Genomic DNA, 15,200 nt, shown 5'->3' with positions numbered 1-15,200 from the left:
TGCAGTTGCTATTGACAGCCAAAGTTAGGTATGACGGCTACAACCACTGGCCGGTGCTTGCCAGCACATCGAACTCACAGCGCTGCCACTATGAAAGATGTGCAGCGAAGTGTTGGATTAGCTGCCAAAAGTGCCACATCGTTTTGTGCATGCCTGCTCAGAACAATTACTTTTACCTTTTTCACAATAAGTATGCCCTGAAGCGATTGATGTAAGGAAGAAACCAAGCAATAATCCGTTAACCATCTTTTATGCCCAATATCTTACTAAGGACAGTATCGCACTTTCTGCTAGTAGCATGCATTATTTTTCCTGCATTGAGGTGCCCTGTCCCCAAATGGGGACATTGCAAAAGACAATGAAAGAATAAAATTTTCCTTTCAGTTTCTTTTGAACTCGTCGTTTGAAGCGTGGAGAACCAAAAATGGCCCTCAGATATTTTTTGTATTGCAAAATATTTTTTCTCGCCTGAAGGGGATATGCAACACCTATGTGAAACATATTTTGTGTATGCATGTTTCTTGTGTATGTTCCATATGGTGTACAGATCATAGGTTCCTTATGGCCAACCTCATGTTCCTTGTAGCTGGCAATATGGATCAGCCATATGCATTCTAACCAAAGAGAACAGCTGTATGCTGCTACAGCTGTGTATATGATTGGAAGCATGTGCCACTTGTGAAGTACTGGGCTCACTTGGTTATGTTACAGCTCCTTATTGACTGAGATAAATATATATAACATGACTTTTTGTGAGGCTACAAATCCCCTGACTATTTGCAAGAGAATCATTCCTAACTTCTCAATTGTGTGGTCGCAGAATGAAGTACCTACCACTCGTATTTGATGAATTGAAGCAGGTATGCAGTGTAGGCATTGTGAAAAGACAGATCCCATAGGAATTCATAGACAAATTTCATTACACATTTGTGCTGTTTTTGCAGAATCGTTTCTTTTTTTTTTTTTTTTGAGTGCTCAGGCTAACAAATTCTGGCATACATAAATGGCTGGCTGCTCGGGTCTTTACTTTTGAGTGTTGGCACAGATGCAGCAAGCAATGATAAGCACGTTAGAGCGCTTGAAAAGGAACACCTCTGAGCTCGCAGAAGTTCCCCACACTCAAGTGTAGAACTAAAATGCGCTTCACAAGTTTCCAAGCTGTTCTCACACGGGTCACCGATGTACCACAGAGCACTGCAGCTAGGTGACATTGCTTTTCCTCTGAAACCAGTTATTCAGTGCATCTCAAGATGTGTTGAGTGAAGTCCTTGCAGTGTATTGGGAGAAAGGGATTCATGCCTTCTGCTACTTGGCCTTCTCAGCACTCAGAATTGTCCTCGTAAAAACTGTCATCAACCGAACTGTACCCACTGCAGGGAAAAGGCCTCTCCCATATCCCTTTACTTAACCCGGTCCCCTGTGCTAGCTTCATATCCACTTGACCCCTGCAAACTTCTTAACTTCATTCGCCCATCTGACTTTCTGCCTCCCCCCCGCTGCGCTATCTTTCCCTCGGAATCCAATTGATTACTCTTAGCGACCATCGGTTATCCTCTCTTCGAACTACATGTCCTACCCATGCCCATTTCTTCTTCTCAATTTCTATTAGAATGTCATTAACTCGAGTTATTTCTCTGACCCACTCTGCACGCTTCCTATCTCTTAATGTTACTCCTACAATTTTTTCGTTCCATAGCCCTCTGCATTGTCCTCAACTTAAGTAGAACCCTTTTCGTTAATCTCCATGTTTCATCCTCATAGGTGAGTACTGCAACTGTTATACACTTTCCTCTTGAGTGATACTAGTAAGCTGCTAGTCATAATGTGCGAGTACCTTCCAAATGCACTCCATTCTTATTCTCTTAATTATTTCCCTTTCATGGTCCGAATCTGCAGTTACTACCTGTCCTAAGTAGACATATTCACCTACCACTTCCAGTGCTTCGCTACCTATTCTAAACTTCTATTCCTTTCCGAGGCTGTTGAACATTGCCTCGTAAAAATGAGGACTGCTAACTATTCTCAAATTAGGAAAAGGCGATGTTCGGTAGCTTCCTTGGAGGAGAGCTCCCAACCATTGCAAAGATAGGTTAGCCGGAGTGCATGGCTGTTTGTCCTCGTCATGAAGTGATTTGAGATGCGTGACTTTTTGCGTGCAGATGGACCTGAGCAGAGCAGCCGCAGTGTGGACAGTGAGGAGCCATTCCAGGAGAATCCCCAGCACAGGCTCCAGTGGATAGCCTACCTTGAGTTCACGCACAACAACGAGGTTGGTGACCTCACCTGGGACAAGGTGTGTGCAACTGTTCCTCCCTGTAGACCTGTAGATGCCCAAATGCAGCAAAACTTTGAAAATTGTTGCTATCCTGGTCTACATATGCACCACACACCACTCCCCTGTTCCTGATTTTGGAATTGCATTGTTTCAAGCTGAATGTGCCCTCAAGTTTCTAACTATTTTGACCTTGCTTATGTTACATTATTTGGTAGCACTGATCTATAACTGCAGGTAGTGGAAATGCCTTTGGAGCGTCTACTGCATGTGCCGCTGATTTGTATTATGTGTTGTTTCAAGGTTAACATGCTTCACACATTTAATTAGTTTTGCACACTACTTAACCTGACTAATTTGAGAAACCACTGCTGTTTGAATGTTGGTTTTCTCAGATTTGGTGCTTGCTTTTCAGAAAAGGTTTTCTTTGCATTAATGTTACCTGCACTGTAGAGAGCAAAGGCTTGCTTCTTGAAACTGTTCCTCCCTATTATTCTCTGTGATCTGGCCTGTCTTAAATGTGGGCATGCAAGCGAGTTTCGTTTTACTCACTCGTTCCTCTCAGCAACCACGGTGCAAAGCAGTGCATGTTTCACAAGGACATAGAAAGGGAAGATAATACACAGCACTAATTACAAACCGACTACGAACTTCAGTTGTTAGTTTTCTTCTTTGTGTCTTTGTGGAGCTTGCGCTGTTTTGTGTTGTGATAAACAATCATCTAGCTCAAACTTGCGAGCTAAAGATAGCCACTGCAACCACATGCTGGATAAACATACATAATGGTCATACTGGCTGATGACCTTGGTGAGGCTATCAGCCAGGTGTAATGATGGATGGTCAGGAGACGATGGTGGATATTGGATATTGGTGGATATGGTGGATGGGCAATGATCGTAGATATGATGGCTACAGGTGGAGGCCCACCTGCCGCACACGCCCAAGCTGCGAGTTCTGCTGCGCGAGGGGGGTATCCCGCACTCTCTGAGGCCTCAGCTGTGGATGCACCTGTCGGGGGCGGCCCGCAAGAAGCGCCAGGCGGGACTCACCTACCGGGAGGTGGTGCGTGCGAGTGCCAATGACCACTTGCTCACGGCCAAGCAGATTGAAAAGGTGTTTGCATTTTCACTGTAGCTGGGGAAGTCTAGTTCTCCGGTCACATAGCTGCGAGGTTTCAGAGCTCGGAACCATAATGAAAAATAATCTCAACTCACAAAGTTATAGTTCTGCTATGTCCTCACTGACTCTGGCAAAACTTTAGGCGCCTGTTGCACATTTTAAGAATTGTGTCAGCTGTGAAGTATGTGGTGATAAAGTCTCGTTTCGTTGAAAGCTTTCGATCACTTCATTTAGCAAGTCCAATCTGTATGGGTAAAATGGCTGAAGTGCAGCTTCAGAGTGCATATCAGAGTGCTTCAAGTGCCTTGTCAGAGTGCATATCATGTCACGAATCATTTTTTTTTGTCAGTTTCAGATCAGAGTGTGTTAGGCCAGAAACTGGAAATTACAGGCATAGCCTGCACCTGAGAACCATGACTATTGGTATTTTTTGCCTTTTCCTGTTTAGACCGAAAAGATTTGGCTTGTTTCAGGTCCTGTTGTGGAGTAGTTAAAATAGACTCTCTGCATTCACTGAGCAGTATAACTTATAACCTTTGAGTCTCTCACTGTTAATCGGTGCTCACAGATAGTGTGTGCTGCTGCTTAGCACACACTAGTGTGCCATCTGTGAGGAGCTGCTTTGATGACTTACTCATGCCTGCAGCATTGTCACATTTTTTCTTTATTTCTGTCTGGAAAGGCGGACTTGCAAGGCAGCACAAGCCGTCAGTGCAATATTGGGACTGTGTCGGTAATATCCGGCCCTACATAGGACCAGTAAATTGCCAACATATTGCAATGTTGGACAATATTGGGCCAATTGCTTTGGGCTGCCTGGGGGCCAGCATTTCAGTTTGGCTCTTACTGAGGCTTTATGTGCAACGCTGTCACGAAAACAGTCGCTGGAGAACTTTATTCGGTCTCACAATACGTCACCAGTGTTGTCACAGCGTGGGAAGCAGAACTCTCCAGTCTAGTGGGAACAATGCAAAAAGCACTTCCACAGCTGCCGCCATGGTCTCAATGTAGGACCTGCTGCGGACCATGCCGAGCAACGCGTGCTTCTCACATGCGACCAGCACGGGCATCCCACGGTTGCGGCGTGTCCTGCGTGGGCTGGCCTGGCTCTACCCAGATATCGGCTACTGCCAGGGTACCAGCATGGTGGGTGGCACGTCTACTGCACTCCTAGCATGTGCAGGAGGAAGTCATTTTTTTTACACGCTGTTGTCATGGCGCTGTGGCGCAGACACTGTGTACAATTGTGTATTCGCTTAAGAGGAGAGAAAGCTCTTAATGGACCAAAAACTGAAAAAAGGCGGCTTTTTGAAAATGACATTTTGGAAATCTACAGCCCGTCTTCTAGATACCAATTTTTTATTCACTCCCTGTGTCATTAATTCCACTTTATAAGGTGCAAAGAGTTGAACAAATCCCACCTATGTTCATTTTTTTCTCGTTTTCTGAAAACAGAAATTTTTGACAGTTTACTAGTTTACAAGAAGGATATCTTTGCATCTAAAGTAGGTAAATTGTAAAGAAGAAGATGACATTGCGCTCATACAAACAACGATGAAGGCTTCTGAGTTCTCTGCAGATCAAATTTCTCACGCACTTGAAGCTCAGGCTGCCTTGGTCGGACCTGAGATTGTGCTTCGCAACACGATTGCCTTGCACCACCGGTCACTGTCTCCAGTCCTCCGGACAACCCAATAAACCCCTCTTCACAAGGAATAATTTTATTCTAGCATGCTCTATTGTTTCTGTAAAGAAAGGAGCAAAAATGTCCAATTGTTTTGAAACCTAATATACATAGCAGAAAACTGATTACATATTTTTTTTTAAACTGATCAGTTTTTTTTTTTAAACTGAATAAGACTGCATTTTCATTGCATTAGTCTAAAAGTAGAGAAAAATGTTCCAAGAGCCTTGTCCCTCCTTAGCATATTTTTTTTGGCCTCTCTTGGCTATAAATCTCTGTTTACATCCCCTGAGTGTGGGGTAGTAAGCTAGAGACAGTTCTCCTGAGCCGACCTCTCTACTGTCTCTCACATTAATACCTTATCCCTCGGAGGTAGCACACGCATCTGAAGTTGTGTGTAAACTTCTGTAAAAAGAGCACTTGAATATCAAATATGCATTGTTGCTTTGCCAAACATACTAAGTCTAGTTCAGCTAATACACTTGTCCGGAGCTGGTCAAAGGGATGAGAGACGTTACAGTCAGCTTTGGCAAACTCAGCATTCATTAGAGCAGTTTGATAATTAAGCGATTTTGGGTTTCAAGAGCCTCTATATAGGCCCCACATTTCACGATTCCTGCAATGCTGCCAAGTGTCGGAATAAGAGCCCCTCAAGTTATCTTTTAGGCAGGTAGGTAAAGAATAATGCGGACGAGAGGGCAGTAAGTGACATGTGCATGTATGCTTGCATCCCATCTCTGTCTAATCAGTGTCATGTCTCCTTCTTAAAATTTATTTTTTCTTTTACACTGCAATCACATTAACATCAGTGGAACCACAAATCTGTAATCATGTTATCATCATCCCTATCCATGACTAGTCAGGAAAACCGTATCAGACCGTTTTCATTCTGCTCCGACACTTTGAAACATATTTTTCTTTTTTCTTTTTTTTTTCAGGGACCATTGTAGAGTGAGATAGGTTTCCTCATGAATACATTAATGCAGATACACTTGAAGTGGGGGTGTCAAAGCGGGCTTAGTCATTGTGAAGGCTCATAAAGGTGCCCACAAACCTCCTCCTGCTATATATAGCAATTTATGAGTACTAGTCTATTATGCCCAATCTTTCCAATCTTACCGATGTGCGCGTACCGCCCATGTTTATTGTCAATTGTCACTGTGGCTGTTTGTGGCACCGTACCTCACATTACAAAGCATTGCTCTTGATTGTATGCCGTCCATCTACAAGCCTGGAAATCAGGTTTACAGCATCGTAAAAAAAAAAAAAAAATTACAGGGCTGTTTTTAACTCCATTTAAGAGAAGAAATGGCGAAAGCCGCTTTACAGTACTGTTTTCACTAACTGCATTATCATTGTCATCTATCATCATTATTGCCACTATCATCATTATCAATCAGACGCACTGTTATTGTCGTCGCTAGTACCATCATCATCATTATTGCTGGCTGTATTATCACTGTCATCGCTATTATCATCCTTATGCTAGACAAGGAGAGTTACGACTGGTTTGGTACAAGCCCAGCGTGGCTGAATGGTTTGAGCGCTCAGCTGGGAATGGCAGGAATAGTGGTTCAATTCCCGATGGAGACAGATTTCTTTTTTTCTTTAGGTGTCAGTTCGGGTGGACGCTTCCTGTAAACAATTCCCGCAGATGCTTCTTAGCCCGTTTGCCTAGAAAAACTTTTGTCTTAAAAATTTAATGAATAGTGGCTATGGAATAGTAATACCAGGCCATTATATGTACGCTTAAGTGTTCCTTGCCGAGAGTGCAGTCTCAGTGGCTGTCGTGATTGATTCCCTTTGCGGGCCCATACATGGCGTGCAGATAGCAGCCAGCCTGCTGCTGTTCCTGGAGGAAGAGGATGCCTTCTGGATGCTCTGTACCATTGTGGAAGACCTGCTGCCAGCCTCCTACTACTCGAGCACTCTGGCCGGGGTGCAGGCTGACCAGCGTGTCCTCCGGGCTCTGGTCACTGCCTGCCTGCCAGACCTGGACGCACTGCTGCGCGAGCATGACATTGGTTTGGACTTTTCCTCTTTCTTTTTGCAGCTCCCTCAGAGTATATTAGGAAGTGTTCGGTGCACGCCATTATCCTTACCTGTGCTAAATATCGGCTGAAAAAGGACAGAGGCCGCTGTGGCCTCGTCTTTGGCAGTGCTTACAAAGAATGTAATTAATAAACTTCTTGAGCATTACGAAGGAGGTTCTTTTCATAGAATGTTCTCATCGAGAAAGCGGCCAGTTTTCTGGTCTGCCCTATGAGCTTATTCTGGTGCAGTATATTTTGTTTTTATCATGCAGGCTTCCTGCTTCAACCAATGACTCTTTTGTGGTGAAGCTATGCACAGAGCTTACATATCGCGATTAACTTTTGTATCGTGGCAAGTATTACACGATACTTACTTGGTTGAGCCATGCATGATGCAAAAGCATAATCGTCTACACCGAGATCGACGATCTGAAACCCGCAAAAGCCGTTTTCTTGCTGAAGGGAAGTGGTGGCGTCATCTGTTTTCTGCATTGTAAAGTGCCACAGGGCGCCAAGTGAAGCATTGCAACATGCACGGGTCCTTCGAATATCCCATTTCAGCCATTTTCTCTGCTTCAACTGAAGAGCTTCGAACATTTGCATTCAACTCAGTGAAAAAATATTAGATACAACGGATTTCACGAGGCTGTACCAATAAAAAGGTATTGTTTGATCTCTTTTCCTGTCGGGTGACTTTATTTAATTCAACCAATATTTTTTGCTCTTGTAGCTCTCTTTAAAGCATCAGAGAGCGGCATCATGAAGTCCTGAGCTGTGTCTTTGTCTTTTATTTCGTTGTGTCTTGTGGAGTTTTTATTCTTTCGTGATATTCTGACGTCGTCGCTTCACAGTAGTGTGGTGTGTGGAGCTGCAGTATGCCAAATTATAGAGTGAAGGACAAAGTGGTGGCAGTGTTGTGGCTGATTGAGAGATGATGCCATCGACTCGTAAGTGAGAAAATGGCGTTTGTGGGTTTCGGTTCTTCTGTCTCGATGTAGACAATTGTGCTTTTGAATCATGCAAGCATCATTGTAAAACAGCCACGACTCAAAAGTTCCTGCAATACATGAGCACTGTGCGCAGTTTCACACAAACGAGCCATTGGTTGAAGCGGGAAAATTTTCGAAAGTCTTCACGACAAAAGTGCAAAATACTGTAGTTGAAGTAGGGATGAGCACTGAGAAAATGTGTGTATCAATTGCTTAAAAAATTTGAAAACTTGTTAATGGGTTAAGCAAGAAATATGACGTCCTTATATTACTGTTGTGAATTTTGAATTATATAAAATATTATTTAAAATATTGATACGTGGCAGAAGGCTAGTACCACAACAGGTGATGAGAGATGTAGGTGTTCAGGCAAGCACCAACCGTTTCTTCAGCTTCGTCGTCTATCACTGTGTAGTCCATCGTTGTCCTCTTTAGTGGCATATACGTAACATTACCCGGCACGAAAAGCACAGTCCCGGTGTATTCTACGTCGAGGAACTACAGCTGGAGTGGTACGGCTTCATGCGAGCGACATGAACGATTTTTGTACGGGGCATATCGAACTGTCAATGTGGGTGCACAGGGGTGACCTCGTATGTCACGGAAGTGACTGGCCATAAAACACGGTAAGGTGCCTGTGTAACGCGGCATGAGCTTCTCACAAAGTCCAATCCTACGAGCGGGAGTCCAGAGCAAGACAAGAGAGTCCGGAGAGTAGTGGACATCCCTATGATGAGAATCATGGCAGTGTTTTTGAGAGTTTTGGGAGGAAGCCAGTCGGTGGCGAGCAATAACACGAGCGGCGTCAGCTTGGGATATGGCGTCACGAACATAAAAACTTGCATTAGTGGTGGGAGGCATTACGCTGTCAAATGGAAGAGAAGGGTCACGGCCGAACAGAAGGTAGAAAAGCGAGTAGCCCATTGTATTGTGACGGGATGAATTATACGCAAAGGTCACAAACGGTAAGGTAATATCTCAGTCATGGTGATCAGCTGATACATACATTGACAGCATGTTCGTGAGTGTGCGATTGAGGTGTTCGGTGAGGCCGTTCGTTTGTGGGTGGTAAGCAATGGTGAAGTAGTGCTTAATGGAGCAGTATCGGAGAATTTTTTCGACTACTCGAGCAAGAAAGCAGCGACCATGGTCAGTGAGCAGCTGGCGCGGTGCACCGTAGAGCAGGATAACATCGTGGAGGAGAAACGCTGCCACGTCAGTGGCACAGCTGGTGGGTATCGCTCGTGTAACGGCGTAGCGCGTAGTATAGTCCGTAGCCACCGCAATCCACTTATTCCCCGAAGCAGACAGAGGAAAAGGCTCGAGGAGATCAAGACCAACTCAAGAAAAGGGGTCTATTGGGGTGTCGATAGGCTGTAGGGATCCAGCAGGCACAACCGAGGGCTTCTTCCGTCGCTGACACCTGTCACAAGAAGCCACGTAACGACAAATAGGTGGACGCTGTCTTTCGTTCGAGATACGCCAAGATGACCCGCAGTGGGCGTGTCATGCAGCTGCTGAAGAACGGTGGCACGCAGGTGGTCGGGGACTATGAGCAGAAGCTCAGCGCCATCAGGTCGCATATTGCGCATATATAAAGTGCCGTTGTGAAGCACATACAAAGCAAGGGTAGCGTCAGGGTGATCAGTGCTGAGGCGGTTGATAATGTCGCAAAGCTTGGGATCTTAGCGCTGCTCATGACAAATGTTTGAAAGGTCAGAGATCGACAACACACAGGGGTCATCGTCACACTCGCTTTTAGATGGCGGATCAACCGGGTTGCGGGACAGGCAATCGGCATCAGTGTGTAGCCAGCCGGACCTGTGGATGACAGAAAAAGTGTATTCCTGAAGACGCAGCGCCCAACGCCCGAGACGACCAGTAGGGTCCTTCAGCGAAGAAAGCCAACATAAGACGTGGTGGTTGGTGATGGCAGAGAACAGGCGGCCAAACAAGTAAGGGCGAAACTTTGTAATAGCCCACACGAGGGCTAAACACTCACGTTCTGTGATCAAATAATTTTGCTCAGCCGCTGAAAGGAGGCGACTGGCATAAGCAATGACGTGAGTGCGACCCGTCTGCTGCTGGGCGTGAATGGCACCAATACCGTGACCACTGGCGTCGGTGCGTACCTCCGTTGGTGCTGAGGGGTTGAAGTGTGCCAGGACGGGCGGGTTGGTGAGGGCTGCGATGAGCGCAGAAAAGGCTTGAGATTATTCTGGGCCCCAGCAAAATAGAACGTCCTTCTTCAGAAGAAGGGTAAGTGGACGAGCCGTCCGCAAAGTTGGGGACAAACCTCCAAAAATACGAGCAAAGGCCAAGAAAACTGTGAACGTCACTGGTACAGCGGGATGTAGGAAATGCGCTTACAGCACGAATTTTGTCGGGGTCGGGTTGAACGCCGCGAGCATCGACCAAGTGTCCGAGTACCTTGAGTTGACGTCGGCCGAAGTTACACTTCTTTGAATTCAGCTGAAGGTCAGCTCTTCGGAAGACTCCAAGAATGGCATCAAGGCGGTGAAGATGGCTCTCGAAGGTCGAAGAAAAGACAATGACGTTATCGAGATAACATAAGCACGTCATCCATTTAAAACCACATAGAAGAGAGTCCATCATACGCTCGAATGTAGCGGGCGCATTACACAGGCCAAAAGGCATCACCTTGAATTGGTACTGGCCATCGGGAGTGACCAAGACGGTCTTCTCTCTGTCGCGTTCGTCAACCGCAATCTGCCAATAACCGGAACGAAGATCAAACGAAGAGAAATAACTGGCACCGTGCAAGCAGTCGAGGGCATCATCTATCCTGGGAAGTGGGTAAATGTCCTTCTTTGTAACTTTGCTGTGGTGTCGGTAATCAACGCAGAACCTCCAGGTATTGTCCTTCTTTTTGACTAGCACGACTGGTGACGCCCAGGGGCTGCTCGAGGGCTCTATAATATTTCTTGCCAACATCTTGTCCACTTCATCTGGTATGACATGAAGTTCAGAAATGGCGACTTGGTAAGGTCTGTGAATTGGGCTGGCGTCTCTGGTATCGATACGGAGAGTAACGAGGGACGTTTGTCCCAAGGGTCGATTACCAAAATCGAAAATGTCACTGTAGGATGTCAGAAGGCTGATAAGTGCTTGAGCACGATCAGGACACAAGTCAGGAGCTGCCATTCCTGATATGCGGGCCTCCGTAATGCCATGTCGATACTCCAGCAGTAGGGTCAGGTAAAAGTGCACACACATTAAAGTCAGACAACGGGGTCAGTTCGGCGAGAGAAATGCCCTCAGGAAGAACTTGTACAAAAAAGCTGAAGTTCAGGACTGAAAAATAAGTGTGGTTATTCGCTACATGCACAATATTGTGAGGGAGGGCTATTTACGCTGCAGAGTCGCATAGGTTAAGGGGAAAACAATGTAGTCGCCATCAGGAATGGAGGGAAAAAGGTGTCATCAGCACATACACAGCGGCTTCAGGTGGGAGGCGAGTAAATTTAGCAGAGCGAAGACGGAGCGTTGAAGTTGCATGAGCTTGTTCATCGAGACAAAATGGCAGGTCTAGATGAAGCAGTCCAAAAGAACAGTCAATGACAGCGGAGTGTGCAGTTAAAAAGTCGAGGCCTAATATAACGTCTTGAGGGCAACTGGTGAGGACTGTAAATAACACAGGGATGTTCCGGCCGGCAATGCTAATGCGTGCAGTACACATACCAATCACAATAGCTGTGTTGCCATCCGCAACACGAACGGTAGATGAGGCAGTGGGTGTGAGGACTTTCTTGAGGCGTCGGCGGAGCGAGGAACTGAGGACAAAAATGTGGGCGCCAGTGTCAATAAGTGCAAAAATTGGGACTCCATCCACGAGAATATCAATGAAATTACGTCTAGATGCGGGGTTCAGAACCGAGTTGGCAGTCCGGGTTAGTAATGCAGTGTCACTCCCGGGCGCTGCATTCGCTAGTTTCCCGAGTAGGTGCCGACATACGATGGGGAGGAGCAGTGACGAGGTACTGGTGAACGGGATCGATGAGCCTGGGGAGATGGAGATCGGCTGTAGCGACTAGCAGTTGAGACGGTTTCGGTGCGAGGCTCATCTAGTTGAGGAGGAAAGTGTCCAGGCCGATCATAGGCGGGGCAGGGCTCCTCTGGTGGGGCAGCAAAGCGTCGAGGTCCATAGTAATACCCGACGGTCAGCGTTGTAATAGGAGCGAGGGGTGGGGAAGGTACGGCTACGGCAATACCGCGAAGTGTGGCCGGCTCGACAGCAAATTAAGCAGATTGGCTTGTCGTCTGAGGTGAGCCACTCTGTAGAATTGTGACCAAGGTAGCGACGTGGGGAGGCAGTGCTGGTGGTTGTAGCAGCCACTAAAGGAACAGGGTGCGATGGTGGCGGGGGCGGCACGGACTAGAGGAGAGGCCGACATTTGTAAGTTTCTGGCGGACAACGGCTTGTATCATGGCCACGGTGTCGGGCAGCTGAGACGGGAGTGGTGCAGGAGTTAGGGCCTCGAGTTCTCTGTGGACGATCCGAGTCACGGTCGTGGGATGGGAGGGCTGGGGCAAAGGGGCCAGGTCATCGCAGGATGAGGTAGCCACCGTGTTCGGAAGACGCTCAAAGCGATGTACAAGACGTCTTTGCTTAGCCTGCTCGAATTTTCGGCAAACTTGAAGCACCGAGTCGACGGTAGAGCAATCCATGCAGAATATGATGTGAAATGCATCATCCGCGATACCCTTGAGGATATGCCCTACCTTGTCACTTTCCGGCATGGAGGTGTTGATCTTGCGACACAACGCAAGCACGTCCTGAATGTAGGCGAAGTAGGACTCCATGGGGGATTGAACACGAGAAGAAAGTTCCGTTTTTGCAGCCAGAGCGCGTCCAATTGGTTTCCCGAACAAGTCCTTAAGCTTTCGCTTGCAGACATCCCAGGTAACGAGCTCTTGTTCATGGTTTTGAAACCAGGTTCGAGCTGTTCCCGCCAAATAAAAGATGATGTTAGCAAGCATAATGGTGGCGTCCCAGTGATTGTTCCGGCTGCAGCGCTCATACTCATCTAGCCAATCGTCAACGTCTGGGTTGTCATCGCCATTGAAGATTGGAGGGTGGCGAATTTTCGTTAGAATAACTGGCTGAGGCGATTTTCCCACAGTAGGGGCTGCTTCGGAGGCCATTGTGGCTGTGATCCCAGGTAGGTGGCGGCCGCTTCGCAAATCCAGCTTTTGGCTGCGTAAATGGGCTAATCGGCGCGTACGGAGATCTTGATTTACCTCCACCAGGATGATACGTGGCAGAAGACTAGTACCACAACAGGGGAAACCATGACAAGTGATGAGAGACGTAGGTGTTCAGGCAAGCACCAGCCGTTTCTTCAGCTTCGTCGTCTATCACTGTGTAGTCCATCGTCGTCCTCTTTAGTGGCATATACATAACAATATATTTAAAATATATATTTACTTTTAAATAGGGCAGTGCCTTGTCATCACTTTTGAGGAAGCAGCTGTGTGTTCTATGTTCTCCTAAAGGGAAGTCATGAAAGTAATCACATTGGAGTTCACTCTTACAGTTCATGCTTCATCTTCATGTTGGTAAATGAAATTTTTGTATTGTATGGTCCTAGTGAATGCTCGGTAGGTTATCACGGCACCTCTAGTTTGATGTCCCATGTTTCTGCGATGGGTGAGGTATGCAAATACTAGTAAACAGATGCAGTGCTGAGTCCGGCGTTTCATTGGCTGTGGCACGTTTTCACTCAATCTCAGGGCTGAAAATAGGGCCTGGTCTGGCACAGCACGGGGAGCTTCTCATTGAGGCAGCCATGCTGCAAAAAATACTTTGCATATCCTCAGCAAAAAATGGCCGTGTTGGCCATAAGCCTTGCACAGCTAATGTTGCCTCACGCCATGTGTGTGCCAACTGCATGTTCATCCTGGCCTCACATTATTTTCTCATTAATGCTATTTCACAGGGCATGTGTGTAGGTCTAGCTTGCATTGACAAGAAGTGGAATTTTGTGTTTTTGTTTTTTAAAGGGCATTGTTTGTCATATCAACACGGTTGCACATATAACGGGCAAAAAGCAAACTTTGTATGCTCCATTTGAGCAACCAATAAAATTAATACCTGACTGGCAACACAGTTATTAGATACCTGCGCTGGTCATGGCCAGTGCCCCCTCTGCACAGAACAACTGTGGTACAAATGAACACGTCGGGATAAGTTGTTGACAGTCAGTTTTGACCATTTTTGTGAGCAGCTAAAAAAGCAGGCCATAATGAATGCATCATAATGTATGATGTTGACATCACATACAATGTACATGCTTAGGCTGTTTGTTTTTTCACACTGTGTAGGAGTTGACTAGTGGGTATGGACAGCTAAAGATTTGGTTGGAAACCCCGTTTTTTTCTTGCCCTTCCTTAATCAGTATAGGCTGGTTAGAGCAGTGTGCTTCGAGCCAACCTCTCCCGAGTTCCGCCACACATTTTGGAGCAAACAGCTCCATTCTTTTCATCTTATCAGAAAGGATCGATGGATTCTTGTAAAATATGCATTGTTCATTCAAGCAGTATGTGTTTTGTCAACTCCAGTGCTGTTTAAGGTCGCTGTTTTTATAATTTTTTTTGTAATATTCCTCTACTGCTTGGACTATGTCTGGTCTGCAGTATGTGATAAATGAATAAAATAAAATAAGAATAAATGAATGCACTGTTCATTGATAATTGTCCCTATATACTTTTGCTCTTGAAAACCGCTGTGTGCCATGGGTCTTGTGTCATGTTGTGCCATGCTATGCAGAGCTGTCATTGATCACGCTGCACTGGTTCCTGACGCTGTTTGCCAGCGTGGTGCCCATGCGGGTACTGCTGCGCATCTGGGACCTGCTTTTCTACGACGGCTCCATCGTCCTCTTCCACATCCTGCTGGGCATGCTCAGCTCCAAGGTCAGCACCTCGCGAGTGTTGGGCCTAGCTGGTGATCGATGGTATGGTGGAATATGTAAAACTTCGTACGGACAAGAGCAGTTACTGTTTTACATCCGTGTCCATAAAAAATTACGCATTGCACCACTCTCGGCACCCGCTGTGGCGTATTTCCTGTCCACTTTCAT

General features: G+C 46.3%; 1 protein-coding gene across 2 annotated transcripts in view; it reads left to right on the top strand.

Annotated features, from left to right (window-relative positions):
- The window catches only part of LOC146190170 (small G protein signaling modulator 3 homolog), a 75,144-nt gene that overhangs the window by 13,515 nt on the left and 46,429 nt on the right, over nucleotides 1-15,200 (top strand). For both annotated transcript variants that reach the window (XM_084604902.1, XM_084604903.1), the window contains 5 exons: nucleotides 2,160-2,293; nucleotides 3,188-3,385; nucleotides 4,403-4,537; nucleotides 6,904-7,099; nucleotides 14,888-15,033. In XM_084604902.1, the coding sequence (XP_084461028.1) occupies nucleotides 2,160-2,293; nucleotides 3,188-3,385; nucleotides 4,403-4,537; nucleotides 6,904-7,099; nucleotides 14,888-15,033 (809 nt within the window). The remainder of the gene's footprint in view (nucleotides 1-2,159; nucleotides 2,294-3,187; nucleotides 3,386-4,402; nucleotides 4,538-6,903; nucleotides 7,100-14,887; nucleotides 15,034-15,200) is intronic.

Source organism: Amblyomma maculatum, chromosome 5 (genome assembly GCF_055883805.1).
Source record: "Amblyomma maculatum isolate TAMU_Amacu chromosome 5, ASM5588380v1, whole genome shotgun sequence".
NCBI lineage: Eukaryota > Metazoa > Arthropoda > Arachnida > Ixodida > Ixodidae > Amblyomma > Amblyomma maculatum.
Note: the sequence above shows the minus strand (reverse complement) of the source record. Positions and strands in the feature narration are given on the sequence as shown.